The following is a 14,582-nucleotide window of genomic DNA, read 5'->3' on the forward strand; positions in this document are numbered from 1 at the left end:
CATCAAAGCCCAGCAGACATGCAAAAGAGAGCGCTTTCCGTTGTAGCACTTCCCCGGATATCGGAACGTTCTTGGCTCTCATGCCCATAAACCACGTGTAAAGCGCTGCTTCCAACTTTTCGTATGGCGTAGTCTTCAGGTTTTTCTTTTTCATCGCCTTCCCTGACGAAGCCGCTCGAAGGATAGCGTCCTTCCCCTTCAAGATCGTTGACAACGTGCTCGCTGGGATGCCATGCTCTGTAGCAACGTCACATTTTTTACGTCCACTGGCAACAGCGTTAATTACCTCCGCTTTTTCTTCTGGAGAGAGAACTTTTCTTCTTTAGCAGCTTCATTTGGCGGCGACGTAGACGTGTTGGTAGAGGAATCCAAAGACGTGACAACACGGAGGACCTAGGAACGAAGAAACACGAATCTCGGCTCCGCAAACGGCCAAAACGGCGGCGAACATCAGCGGCGCCATCTATTGCACGCGACGTGAAATACCGCCGCCAGCGCCATCTGGTATAGTTTACTCAAAGCTTGTGATGCACAGTTCGTTTTTGCGTGGAGTTCCGTAAAATACAGACTTCGGGTTCCTCAATGTTACTGATGCACCGTAATGACAATCTTCTGAGTCTTTCTTTTCGAAATATCCTTGAAACAACCTCGTTTTACTTGAATTTATTTTCAAAAAAAGCTTAAATCCCAACATTATTTCGTCATTTCGAGTTCAGAAAAGCATTGAGCCCTATGGGCACCTTACAGAGAATCAAATTTTCTTCGTTAGATCGCGGAATTCGTAAGATCGGGTTTCGTAAAATCGAGGTTCAACTGTATGGAGCATGATTACTATGGCACGCCCACGACCAGCCGTGGGCGTGCCTCCGTCAGTGGAGACGTGCCACAGTACCCTGCCATGTCATATTGGCACCTAAAATGACATTTGTGCAAAGTGTGTAAATGCAAAAATTTTGCCCCCTCCCAAATATGGGTCAATTTTTCGGAAAAAAAAGTGTGTTCATTATGCGCGTAAATACGGTACTACACGACGTCTTTTGATTGCATTGTGCATCTTAGCCCCTCAAATGAGTCTAAAAGCTTTAAAAAGTCAGAGAAACATAAACACAAAAGATGTCTAAAATTTCTAAAAAAAAACAGGCCAATAGACGTGTAAAAGTCTGAAAGCACCTCCTATGCACTTTTAGTGCACAAAATAATAATTGTGCCATGTGTATGTTTATACAGCCGTGAGTTAGTCAGCCCCAGTGGGCATCTGAGGCCCACTGAGGTACCGATGCTCATCTAGATCAATACGGGCAGGGTGAGGATTGAGCTCGGGGATGCTGGGTTCAATTTCATTAACACCCTCGTCCTCCAATCCCCCTTGTGCAGAAAAGTGAGCTTTGTGCAAAGTAAGCTAGGTTCCTGACACCTTTTTTTTCCGAGGCTGAGATCAATTTACTCTCGCCCCTAGTTAGCCAAAGGGAAAAGAAATTAAACGGTCTGACGGTTCCTTTTAGAAAGAATGTTTGTCATTGCGCCTTTGCTCCAGGTCTTGCCACTCGAGAATGAGATGCAGAATCCGCAAGACTTTGTGGGAATCAACGGCGTGCTCAACACGGGCATGATGATCGTGGTCTGCCTGTACACGGCCATAGGATTCTTTGGATATCTCAAGTATGGCAGCGACGTCAGAGGGAGCATCACGCTCAACTTCCCGGCCTCTCCGTACGTTGGACTCAAATGTTTTATGTTTGTACCCTGAAACATCTCTATGGTCAATGCATATGATGAGAGAAGCTTTACCATGTCACTAATTTTACTTTAGCAGAACCACAAAGTTGTGTTAGTATTAGGCGCTTGCAACGGGCTTTCAACAGCTTCCTATAGCATTTCTGTGAAAAGAGCTATAAATGTGGAGAGCAAGTTTGTCTGCTTCTTGCACGGGGGTTGCACTGACATCGGAATGCTGAGCTTTGATTGGCGCTGATCGAGCGATAGTGGGTAGACCTCCAAGCTAGCTGCCTCGAGGTCTACCCGCTATCCCTCCAATCGGAGCTCGGTGTTCTGGCGTCATTGCGGCCTCTGCCGAAGAAGCAGACGAACTTGCGCTGCGCATGGGAAGACTGCTCTCAGTGTTCTGTAGGTTAGGTTCCGGTTTATGTAAACTATGATATTTGCTCATATTACCGTAAAGTTCTGAAAGAACGCCCACCCATAATGAAGAAATAAATGGTGAAAAACATGGTGTGGGCTATCTTTGGGGATGCCACAGCAAAGCTTTATGAAAAATTAATGATACACACGCTGGCACCAGATACAAACCATGTCACGCAGGAACTGATTCCACAGATTGTGGACACGGTGAATTCGGATTTCATGATGCGAAGGACCCGCAGAAACCCACCGAGAACTCGCATCTCACGGGAACGAATACCGAAAACCGCGAATGCAGCAGATTTAAGTTTTATGGTGCAATAAACATGTGGGAACCCGCTACAGACTTGCCTGTCATGGGAACTAATGTTGCGCATGCAGATCGCGGACAAAAATACGGGAGCTATGAACTTCCTTGTCAGATGTGCCGGTACAGCAAATTGTGTGGTTGATGCGATTCTTGCCGAACATCGCGTGACGCCCGACGGGAATCGGGGTGGGCAATGTTTCGGAATTTTGTATGTTACAGATATTTAGCCAGAAAAACGGTATAGGCGATTTCTCAAGGGCGGGCGTTCTCTCGGGACTTTACGGTAGGTTGATGACAGGTATAGGTCAGCCCCGCTATTCTTAGCTGGGTAAGGGAGATAAAAAATATTTTAATTTCACTCTGTGGAAGGAAAGCGGATTTGTACAAACCTCTTTTTTTGGTGTGCCCAGTCACCCTAGCTAAAAATGTTACTCTAGTTATGTTACCGTCCAAACTTTCAAAACCACAAAGCTTTAGCGCTGCTTGAATCAAGCTTCACCGCATTGCACCAGTGCTCTTGTGTGAAGCGTCACAGCCTTGCACCGGGGGACATGAGTTGAGCTTCAGCACTTTGCTCCAGCGCACTCACAGAAGCGGCTGGCACTGAGGAGCACCTCGGTCAGCTCGATAGTCGTAAATTATTCTGCCATGGTGACAAGCCCAAGACTTGGGCATGAAAAAGAATCTCTAAATTCTGCTACCTATAACAGGCCATTCCAGAAACTGGTGTGTGGCCTGTACCATTTTCACCATTTGTGCACATGTTGCTTGCTTTGCTTGCCTTCCATAGCTGTGAACATACGCATGCTTGGGTGTGATTTTGTAAACGTTGTAATGGGCTATATGTTAACATTCTTTTGTCACAGTTATGGTCGGCCCGTAATTTTGAAGTACTTCTGTGGTAAAGAAAGTCGAGCTGTACAGTCGCCGACCGATTTTTTGGACTTCGCAGGGACCGAGAAACATGCGAATGCAGTCCAAAAACTGCAGATTCAAAAACTTGCCTTTATTATGTCTAAGTGGGCTTAAAAAAGCCATCTATAGTGCCTTGCTTCAGGTTTCGCCTCCGCTTGCGTTTGGCCATTTTCTATTAGCTTGAGAATTGCTGCCTCCTTTTCTTGTGTTATGGTCGCATACTACTTTCCAACAGATAGGGCCATGACATCCAAGCCAGCATAGTCCCAAAACTTGATTCATTGAAACAAGATGAGAGGCGCAGGTCCCACGACTGCAGAATGGCAAATGAACATAGCAAAGTGGTAACAATGATGATGATAAAGACATGCAGCTAGAGAGAAAAAAATGCCATAGCGTATCGTCACCTAGTGGTAGGTGTTAGCAGAACTCAAGTAGCGCTGCCAAACCAAGCCAATCCGCGTGCAGCCAACATAGTATCTAAAATGGCGGCTTCTCTGCGACGTTTCCCACTAATCGCTAGTGGCGATTTCGTCCGTAAAACCAAACTCTCAAACTTCAAGCTGTCCGAAACATTGGTCGTGAATATGCACTGTTTTTATCAAGTAGGTCACGGTTCCTCCTTTAGGTTCGAAATATTGAACAAGTGCGAATTATCAGCGCCCAAAAAATTGGTCTCGGCGACTGTATTTGAATAAATACAGGAAGCTTCTTAAAGGCCAACATACAACCTTGGTTTTCTGCAGGGAAGGCAGCATTCTTAGCTTCTGCTCTTGCTCACAATTTTCTCCACATCTGATACTCTCTTGATGAAGAATTGCTTATTAATACTTTGCGTCTCCCTAAACTGCGAGGAAAGCCATGTTGTGGTAAGGTAAACAGTGGAGAGGATATAGGAAAGGAGAAAGGTGCATAGCGTAAATAAAACAACCTTCCTCATACTCTTAATCAAGTATCATCCTCTTAGTTCTGCCACAGATGTGTCATAAAAAGAGTAGGCAGACCTCTTGGTGTGTCTCTTACCTCTCCCATGACTTCTCACCTCGTAGACTCAACGAAGTGATCCGGGTGATCTTCGCCGTCTCCATCTTCCTGTCGTATGCCCTCCAGCTCTACGTGCCGATGCGCATAATCTGGCCGGCGCTGGCCAAGCGCCTTTCCCTGGACCAGGCCAAGCACTCTCCCCGGAAGAAGCTGGCTGCCGAGCTCGCACTCCGCACACTCCTTGTCTGCCTCACCTGTACAAGTGTTCTTCCCCGTTGAAGTTCGATGTGTGGTTCAATCCCCTCCTCTTTCCTTCCTCTTCTCCTCTGACCCCTCTCCTCCACACTCCCTCCTCCAAGAGGTTGATGCCATCACCTCTGATCAAAGAGTGTGCAGATCTATCACCCCCCTCTCTTACTCTTCCTATTTCTCCCCACCATCTTGCAAGAAGGGAAAAAGAGGAAACTTTTATCCTGAAGAGAAAAGGATTCGCTAAGTAACATGATATGCCAAAACAATGACGAAGACAAGGGGACGCGGTGCAGGCCGTGTCAAGCTGTCCTCGTTTACTTTTGCCTCTTCCTTTTGGCACATAATGTTTAAGATAAACCACAACCGAATAGCCCAACTAGCCCTTTTAATCCTTAAATTTCCCTAGAGGAATCTAGGCAACCCATTGCAGAAGGTCCTTTCTGTCTCCCAAAGGTGAAACTAGTAGGATATTGTGCCTTGCAGCGGGTCGATATTGTATGTTGGCGTTTGACCCTCTCTCTGCTTCTTCAGAGATAATCAAATAGTTAAAAATATAAAAGTTATATTTTCGTTGCATCTAAATGAAGTGTGAGCTTACCATAATATTAATTTATGCTCGTAACCTATTTCTGCGTTTACCACAACCCAACAATTTGACTGTACCTGTATGAACGTACGACTGTCCCCTTTGTGCCAGCGAGTATGTCATGTCTCCTACCAGCGTTGTCATTAATGATGCCGTTATGTAGGCCTTTGTACCATTGACCGAGCCACGAGATTTTGCTGACAATACAATCATGTGGTGGCAACTAACTATTAACACTCCATTCCCCAATTTTCTTGTGTGTGCCGCCATTTTGGTGGCTAGTGCAGAGGGATACGATCGGCAATTGTTGCGATTCTAAAATGCGACTTCCTGCGCTTCAAATAGGCGTTTGGAAGCTCGGGCGTTATCGTTTCGCTCCGTTGCAGACTATTTTAACGCTTCTGGAGGAAGTAACACTATTTCCCACAATTTCAGCTAAAGCTTAGCACAACTTGCAACTTGCGACCGAGATTGCCAAATAGTCGTTGTTCTAAAGCGTAGCTCATCTGCAGGGTCGTCGAGATAAATCCGTAAACACACAGAGGAAAAAATAAAATGTATATCGACCATTTTCTGCGCTTTGCTCGGTCAGCAGTCACGTCTTCCTGGATGAGAGATTATCTGAACCTCTTGGCAATGCTGAAAACTTGTGTCTTCTTGTAGCCATACCATGCAATGATTTCCTTAGGCGACTTTCCGGCACGAAGTGATTCAAGTATTGCTGCCCTCCGGTCGTACTCTCTGCTCATTTTTGAGCCAGTCGCGAATTGTTAATCACGCGATGGTCTTCTGTCTAGTCGCATGGAAGCGCAATACGGCTGGTTAGCTTCACTGTGTTGAGAGAAAACCTGGAAAAAGCTTGGATTTATCTCGACGACCCCTTAGTGGCCCTTGCGGCAGTTCCTAACGCGTTTGTACCATGCAGTCGTCCTGGCGGCTGCCATTCCACAGTTGGATCTGTTCATCTCCCTGGTGGGTGCTTTGGCAAGCAGCAGCCTGGCGCTCATACTACCCCCGGTGCTGGAGCTCTTCACCATGTGGGACGCTGACTGCAGTAAGGCGGCTTTCTTCCCACCACCAGAGCATTGCGGTGTCGGATTCTCCATGTAACGAAAAAGAAGTCTTGCGAGTCGAAGCTGGTTCGCACAGATGCATTTGGGCGGGATTGACTGCGGTCCTTTTGCTTGTGACCGCCTGCAATGAGAGGGCACACGGGAGTACAGTGCAACCCACTTATAACAATAATGAGAAAACCCAAAATTTCAATCGTTATAGCCGATTATCGTTGTATCTGGACTAGAAACTGATTATTTCCAGTCTAGAAACTCTAGAAACTGATCGTTATAAGCGGTGCATCGTTGTATGTGGTATTGTTATAAGTGGATTGCACTGTACTTCCAGTCTGCGTATAGCTAGACTGAAAATTCCAGGCTTCTCCCTTTTCATTCAACTCAAATTAAACAATAGACAATGTTTTTAACTATTTCCGAGATAAAGTCTACACATTAGCAATGAGAAATGGTCGCTTATAACCTTGTCAGAATTAATTTGAGCTCGTGGTGAAATACGGATGCATAAGAAACTTTCAGCCTTACCACTTTGGTGAAGAAGGAAGACCAGCGGAGCTGTACAATGAAAAGTAATGGCCGGTCGCAAGATGGCAAGCCAGAATGGAAAGGCTGCCACCATCTATGGGCGACGGCGGCAACCAGATACGTGGCTTGCTGCTGTCGCTCATAGGTGGCAGTAAGTGTTTTAGAGTTCGGTGCCTTATTTCTTTGTGGGGTACACGATCCTGGGTAAACTAGCCCCTAACAGCTCCGCTGTGAAAATGAAGAAATATAGGGTGGCATGAGCGAAGCATCCGACGTTAGACGAGCTGGAAAAAATTGGCGCACATTTGGCAAATTCTTGCCAAATGTGCACCAAGCAGGTTAGTTTTGCCTCTTGAAATTTGAAAGGGTAGTTCTCTCCCTGTGGAAAACTAGACCAAAAAGAAGTAAAGGTTGGATGCATTGGTGGGCAATTGAGTTAGTAACACCATTGACTCGTGGTGTCATCTCCAAAGAGGCACCAAGCAGACAGCAGGGCGTGACGTCTGCGCGCTATGCCTATTGGAAGGGGTGGTTCTCATTTGAATCCGTTCGCATTTCTGCCTTCTCGTTTTGACCTTCTCATTTCAACCCATGGCAAAACAACTTTCACTTTTTTTTTCTTTCGCGCTTAAGCCATTCTCAAAACAAATTTTCGGGTTTTGACCATTGTCAAAACAACTTTTCTCATTTTAACCTTTCTCCTTTCAAACTTACTAAAAACATATTTTCTGGTTTCGACCATTCACAAAAAGACTTATCTCATTTTAACCCTGTACATGGTCAAGCTATGGAAAAGCTATAATTTCAGCATACACTCACGGGAAACCGAAATAAAGGAACCAATGACATTATGAAGTCCAGGCTCCTGAAGCTTTATTGTGTCTTGAAATGCTTCTTGGGGAATGACATCCAGAGGTCATGCCAATCTACGGCATGACAGACAACAGATAGGCAAATATACAATGATCGTAGATCTATACGACCACTTCCACACCGTTCGTAAATAATTCAATATCCTTACAGGGCATGCCAGATGAGCATAATTTGCATCCGGTGATTCACGACTGAAATAATGAAAAAAAGCTGTGCCTGGTAAGAAAGCTCTCAAGCCACGCAACATCCGCACCTGCACATTTCGAAAAAAGAAAACGCTGCAGCTCCCAACGCCTGTCTGCATCGTCATGGCATGCACACCCCCGGCATCATTGGAGCAATGAACAGCCCCCAGCGTAGATGTGCTCATCTCAAACAGTGTGCACATAATACTCGCATTCTCGATAGGACCACCAAACCCAAATTAATCCAACATCATGATCTTGCAATCTTTCTGCGGTGCTTACATGCAATAACACATGACAAGCACAATGATCCATCCACTCCACACAAGGACAACTTAACGACGTCAACAGCGCCAGAAGAGAAATAAAGTACCGAAACAGTGCTAGCACTTTTAAAACCACGTCACCATGTGACCGCGTAGCTATGTCAACAGTTAGGCGGCACGCAGGTATACACTCCGTGCGACGCGACTGGCGCGCCGCCGCGCGGCCGTTACCGAAGGTAGGCAGTGAGCACCCCAGAGAAAACGAAACCGAAACCACGCCGGCGTACGTTGGTACGCGTTGAAGTCGGAGTGGTGCTGTTGCGCTGGGTTCACAGCATGAAGTGCTGCCTGTGCTGCGTCATTAAGTGCTTCAATAGTTATGCGTCGTATCTCGTGGAGACAAAGTTTCACAGTTTTTCCCCTCGCCGATGTTTTGTGGGACAGCGACAACGATGGAGCCGTGCCGTACGACGCGAGAAATTTGGTGTCCCGATCATGTCTGCCACTGTGTCGGCACGGCTGACATATTCTACACTGCCGCTTGGCGCTCTGCGTTTGTTTTCGTACCAGGAACGCCTACATGTGTCAGCGCCGATGGGACGAACTGAAATGCCATCCCACACTCGCGGGTATGCAGTGCCGATTTCGTTGGAGGAATGCCCTCCAAAGAAGTTTCGTCCCCATCGTACGTGTCGATGATATTTCCGGACAAATATGGCACGCAATCTGTACTTCATGAAGAAAGATTTGAACGGTAAAAAAAGTGACAAATGTTAATCTAAAGAAAACAACCATGAAACTCGGAATCACTGGAGAGTCCACGTTTGAGTATGGAAGTTTATGTGGTGTGCTTTCTTTCTTGATAAGCCTCCTTTTGGATGTGGAAACACTGACACCCCGAGTTCTGTAGACAACAATTTTTTTTCTCGGCTTTAGAGCCACCTATCGCAAAGTGGTTCGAACTGGAAGTACCGCCCGCTGGTCCCTTCCTACCTGTAAAGTGTGCACCTCCCACGATGAGTGGTATTTTCTGACAGCCTTTGACGGTCAAAGCCAGTTCCCATTTAGTTACGCCGCCCAAACTAAATTTCCACCTGGTTTCGCTATGCCAACTATTTTTGTTATAATAAGTGTTGTGCCAAGTGACGGTCATGTCAAAGTACCTGTGGGCCGAAAATCAGCTCCTTGCACAACAGGTTATTACACAACAGCTGACCGCAAAAGCCCTTGGCGGCCAAACCGTGTGTTGGCCGACAACTTCGTTTTCTCGGCTTTGGAACCACCTTTCGTAAAGTTGTTTCGATTGGAAGTGCATTCCACTAGTCCCTTCCTACCTCTAAAGACTCCACCTCCCCCGACCAGTGGTATTCTCTTGACAGCCTTTTCATGGTCAAAACCGGTTCCCATTGAGTTACGCCGCCCAAACCAAATTTTCACCTGGTTTCCCTGTGCCACTTTTTTTTTTTTTTTGTATAATAAGTGCTGTGCCATGTTACTGTCAAGTCCAAGCACCTGTGTGCCCAAATCTGCACTATGCACAGCCCGCTATAACACAACATTTTGTGTCCAATATTGGATATACCATACAGCTTTATTTCTTCATTAGTTAGAAACAACTTTCACACCTGCTGTCTTAATGAAACTTGGCACACTTCGTGCAGAAACTTAGTGGACATCTCACTCGCCTCCAATATCATCGTTCCAGCAGTCCTACGTTTACAGCGACGAGCGAAGTAAATTTCCCACTCAAAGCAATTATGGTGGCGGCCGTCTTGCTTTTCGGAAAATTGCTCCAACTCCTTTTTTTGCCGCAACTAGAGAAATTCCCCCGAATAACGACTAAAACTCAATATATAAGAAGAGAAGAACAGCTAAATGCCCTCCTTAGGTCTGCCCCAGCATTCATGCAACGTCACCCTCAACGTATCGGCTCAAAAAGCAAAAGTTTCGTCCGTGCGCGCTTCCGCCGCCACAGCTTGGCATGCGAAAAGGCGCCGCAGGCTGCTGAACGCGACTCACGGTCGAACGCCAGCTCCTCCGCTAGCGGCGCTGCGCGCGTTTTTCAAAGCGCCCCCTATAGTTCCCGCACGGAGTGTATAAGGAGACTTGTTTCATGTGCTATGCACAAGATGGCGCCATTTTGCAGCATTTATGTATCACCTTCGCTTCACCTTCAACTGTCACCCCTCAACTGTTCCTCCTTTCTACACCTCACTGCCCTTTGTTTTTTGAACTTTGAACTTTATTTCAGCAACATTATGCCGAGGACACCGGACAAAAAGCTAACAGAAGCTAGCTTGACTGGGTCCGGTGCCCTTGCATGTACAGGGAACACAATCATATTTAAACAATCCTAAATATTTCTTACAATATTCAAATCAAACAGTTTAAAATGTTCCAATAAAAATTTTAAAATCACCGACATTAGAGAACATTTTTTTTTCTTAATTTAACAACACAAAAAAGTATGCAATGTTTTCTTAGTTATACAATGAATATCGATGCGGTTCATTACAATGTTGTTAAGCAATGTAGGTAGATTATGAGCAAGCGACTGCAGTGCATAATTTGTACGGAAATGGGGAACCTTCCAGAATTCTCTACGACGAACATCGAAGACTGATTCACGCTCAGTCAGGTTTGCTAGCTGTGACAAAAAAGCAATAAACTCCAAAGTTGAAAAGGCGTAAGAAAATAGCAAACGATAGTCATAAATACAAGAAACTTTCATGATATTGTAGCTCAAATATAATGGTTCAGCATGTGTGTCGTACGGAACATTAGCAATGAAACGAATAATTTTTTTCTGAAGAGTTATTAGTTTGTTGACGTTACTCTTGGTCGTTGTGCCCCAAACTAAATGGCAGTAGTTGATTTGTGAGCCGAACAGAGCATGATAAATTTGAATCTTAACTTTTGTGGGCAAAAGAGAGCGACAGTGACCGATGATGCCAGCTACCTTTGCCAGTTTGTGAGTTAGAAATTCTATATGATGATCCCATTGCATAAACTCTGAAAAAATTATGCCTAGCGTTTTCATCTTGTGCATAGCACATGAGCATGTTGTTCAAATATGGTGTTCAAATGAGAACGGGTTCAAACGAGACGGGCCCAATCCAGAAAAGGTCGAAACGCGAAAGGGTCGAAACTCGAAAGGTTAAAATGCGAAGGGCGTTTTGCGAGTTGGTTCAAACGAGAGGCGTTCAAATGAGAATGTGTTCAAATGAGGCGCGTATAAATGAGAAAGGGTTGAAAAGCAAAAAGGTTAAAAAGTGAAGGGCGTTTTGCAAATGGGTTCACACGAGAAGGGTTCAAATCAGAATGGGTTGTTTTGATATACACCCATCATACGATTGTGCCACCCCAACCTCGACTTTGGCAAGTTTCTTGCTCTCATTGTTTTACGTGAGGAGAATGACACCTTCAAATTTCGCACGGCGAAACTGACCTGCTTCATGCACATTTGGTGAAAGTTGAGCTTTGTATGTGCAGGCGCTGATTTTTCTGGCTCCTTTTAAGCAGAAGGTCTACTTTTTCCACCCTATATGTGCAAATTAAAAGTGTTTTGGCTTTCATAGAATATCTCTGTTGCTCAGAGCCTACCCAAAGTAGGACGGGCATGTGCATGTGCACATGCCCGTCCTACTTGTGAGACACGTGCACATGTCCCAATGTGCACATGTCCACGTGCACACTGCGCACATATCCTACGGTTAGAATTCCTGGCTTTTGGAGTCAGCATCGTAAATAAGCTGCATCTGGTTGTCCTTTTTTTAAATTTTTCCCTCTGGTGTTGTTTATTATGAAGTTTTTATTCTTACCCTTTTTTTGTGTGGGCATAACACCAGTATAAATAGCGAGTGGAAAAAATTTGAAGCAGCAAATTGTGGCACACACTAAGTACAGTGGTATGGTTGAAGAAACTGGTAGGTTAATGTCTAAACAAATAGAAGTTCAGCAAAAATAAGATGGGCCGACATTTACCTATCTAGAGTCAAAGCCAAAATCGCAAGTCATGGACCTGCACATCTGTGGCAACCATCTGTAATGTGCAATATGCTGTTGGAAAAAGTGACAACCAAACTGGCTTTGTGGTCCCACTAGCCCAGTGGTTTTCAACCAGTGGTGTTTCGCAGGCACCTTGTGGATCGGCAGAGGTGATGGAGGACCCTCGTTTGTGGTGTGGGGAAGGGAAAGGCATAGGTTAATTATGATAATGTTTTATAAGTGGACATAACTAAGAGCTGTGCGAGGTAGACTTCTCTCATTGACACACACACAAGATAACTTGTCCGAAAATTGGAGCATTTCTTCTCAATCTGAAAATAAGGCAACTTTTATTGCCGGGCTTGACTGACGAGGCAGGGCTTCGCAGACCCTAAGGAATCTGCGGACATCCATTGAGAACCACTGCTTTAGCCATTTTATTTATAAAGTGACTTACAATCATTATCGACTCTTTCTGTTCTAGGCAAACCCATGTGGTGTCTGCTCTGCCTCAAGAACATCACCATATCCGTGTTTGGAGTTGTGGGTTTTGTGACTGGCACCTACACCAGCATTAACCAGATTGTCTACTGCTTCTCCAACACCTGCAACGGCTGACTGCCAAACGTCGTAGGAAAAACAAAAGAGGTGCATCGAGCTTCGCATCTTCGCAGCTACTAGGCCGTCCGGCTGGTTCGCCCGTGATGACCTCGGTGACGCAAGGTGAAGTGAAGTGCCGAAAGTCAAATTTCCAGTGCAAGGGACCAAAGCCGCTTCAATGTTAAATCCTCGGAAGGTGGGAGGGGAAGTAGCAGTCACCCATGTGTGGTTGCACGTGTTCCCTTGCCTTGCCTGGGAATGCTGCCTGCAGCGTTGTTTTCTCGCCTACATGCTGGTAGTTGTCGAGCTGTTCTTCCATTATCAATGCCAATCTCACAATCGACTATTTTTTCTAACCAATTTGTGCAGTATGCAGTTACGGTGCAGCCGTTTGCCTGTAAGCAGTGTGGGCGGCATTCCTTCCCATGTTACCGTATATGGTCATGGACCAAAGAAACTGAAAACCATCTTCTGCAATGTTTGTACCATGCAATGCGTAAATCGACGCGCTACAATTTGGCTTGTTCCTGTCACATGGCACGTAACCTGACAAACGGACCATAGTAATATATTTTTTGTTGTTTCTCAATGACTGCGCATGACAAGGTGCCATTGGTAAACATCCCATGTTTGTTGTTGCTGAACCTCAACCTCATACATTCCCTGCGTTGTTGAGGAGGATTGATCCCGAAGTGCCTTGGAATGTCGGCGGTATCATTTGTGTGTGAAAGGTCTTTGTCAGCGGAGCTGTGATACTGTCCTGGGGTTAGCAGGGTTGCAAAGAATTCAATCATCTTTGAACGATGTGCCTTCATGAAAATTGATGGAAAGAGTTGATTACCAGAAAATGCTCTGTTTGTTTGACAATACATGCGTTACTTGATAGATCTTTTTGTGCTTCATCCCCATGATGTCTTTACAATGAGGTCATATCTGACAGTGAAATGAATTGAGCAATAAAGCCATCAAAAGGATGGTTGCCTAGGTATATGACAATATGTGAATCCTTCCGTAGATACCTACATGCTTTTGGTATAAACTGAGCCATGTGCCTTATGCTAAGCCTTGGGGATTCTGATGTATTTTTACTTGACTCTGTACGGAGCAATTTGCTGAAACTCCATTGAGATTACCTGCAATGTTGAAAATGAGTAACCGGTTTGCTTTGCTACTTTTCTCAATCAAGGCTATGCAGTCTGTTCCTATACTGTTCTATTTCTTTACTTAATGATTTATTTAAACCCTTGAGGTGTGGAATTGTACTCCCAACATTTTAAGCCTCAGACTGTATTTTTGTAAATAGGTATATTAATAGAAATTTCGCTCATGCACACAATGTTTTTTTGTGCATCTGTACAGAACAAGATGTTAACATCATATTTCTTATATTGTGTTGCTTGATTATCTTTATTTTGCTCTGTTGTTGTTGTTCCCATATATATAATGTAAATAAACGTGTCAGAATCCTCCGGGAACGATGAAAACTGCTTGGTTGTCTGAGTACATCAAATCTTTTTTTTTTAATGCAGTTGAAGGTGGTACCAGTATAGAAAGGTTTCACAGCTCAAACCTTTACTCCAAATGTAGGAATAAACTGCCTAATTGAACTAAACCAACATATTCCTCTTTCATCAATCAGTCATCATATCTTCTATACATTCAGGGTGATATTGTTAATTCGTCATTATTATCAATTATTATCACAACAATTTTCCCAATATGTTTGAAAAAGAAAACCTTTAGAGCTGATTTGAGCGATCTGGTGCAATAAATATTAACTAATAAATACACCTTTATTTAATGGCTTCAAACAGGAGGCACGGGCAACAATGTTGTCTGTCCCCTCTGTGTTACCTTCCACATGTTTGAAAGTGTTACCAACACTCTTGT

General features: G+C 44.7%; 1 protein-coding gene across 3 annotated transcripts in view; it reads left to right on the plus strand.

The window, feature by feature from the left end:
* LOC8030786 (proton-coupled amino acid transporter 1) overlaps nucleotides 1-14,179 on the plus strand; it is a 34,223-nt gene extending 20,044 nt beyond the window's left edge. For all 3 annotated transcript variants that reach the window (XM_029986547.4, XM_029986546.4, XM_040504994.2), the window contains exons 8-11: nucleotides 1,535-1,710; nucleotides 4,414-4,604; nucleotides 6,112-6,240; nucleotides 12,577-14,179. In XM_029986547.4, coding sequence (XP_029842407.3) covers nucleotides 1,535-1,710; nucleotides 4,414-4,604; nucleotides 6,112-6,240; nucleotides 12,577-12,710 — 630 coding nt within the window. In that variant the 3' untranslated portion in view covers nucleotides 12,711-14,179. The remainder of the gene's footprint in view (nucleotides 1-1,534; nucleotides 1,711-4,413; nucleotides 4,605-6,111; nucleotides 6,241-12,576) is intronic.
* The last annotated feature ends 403 nt before the right edge of the window (nucleotides 14,180-14,582 follow it).

The sequence above is a fragment of the Ixodes scapularis genome, unplaced genomic scaffold, assembly GCF_016920785.2.
Source record: "Ixodes scapularis isolate PalLabHiFi unplaced genomic scaffold, ASM1692078v2 PGA_scaffold13__105_contigs__length_92229423, whole genome shotgun sequence".
NCBI classification, from domain to species: domain Eukaryota; kingdom Metazoa; phylum Arthropoda; class Arachnida; order Ixodida; family Ixodidae; genus Ixodes; species Ixodes scapularis.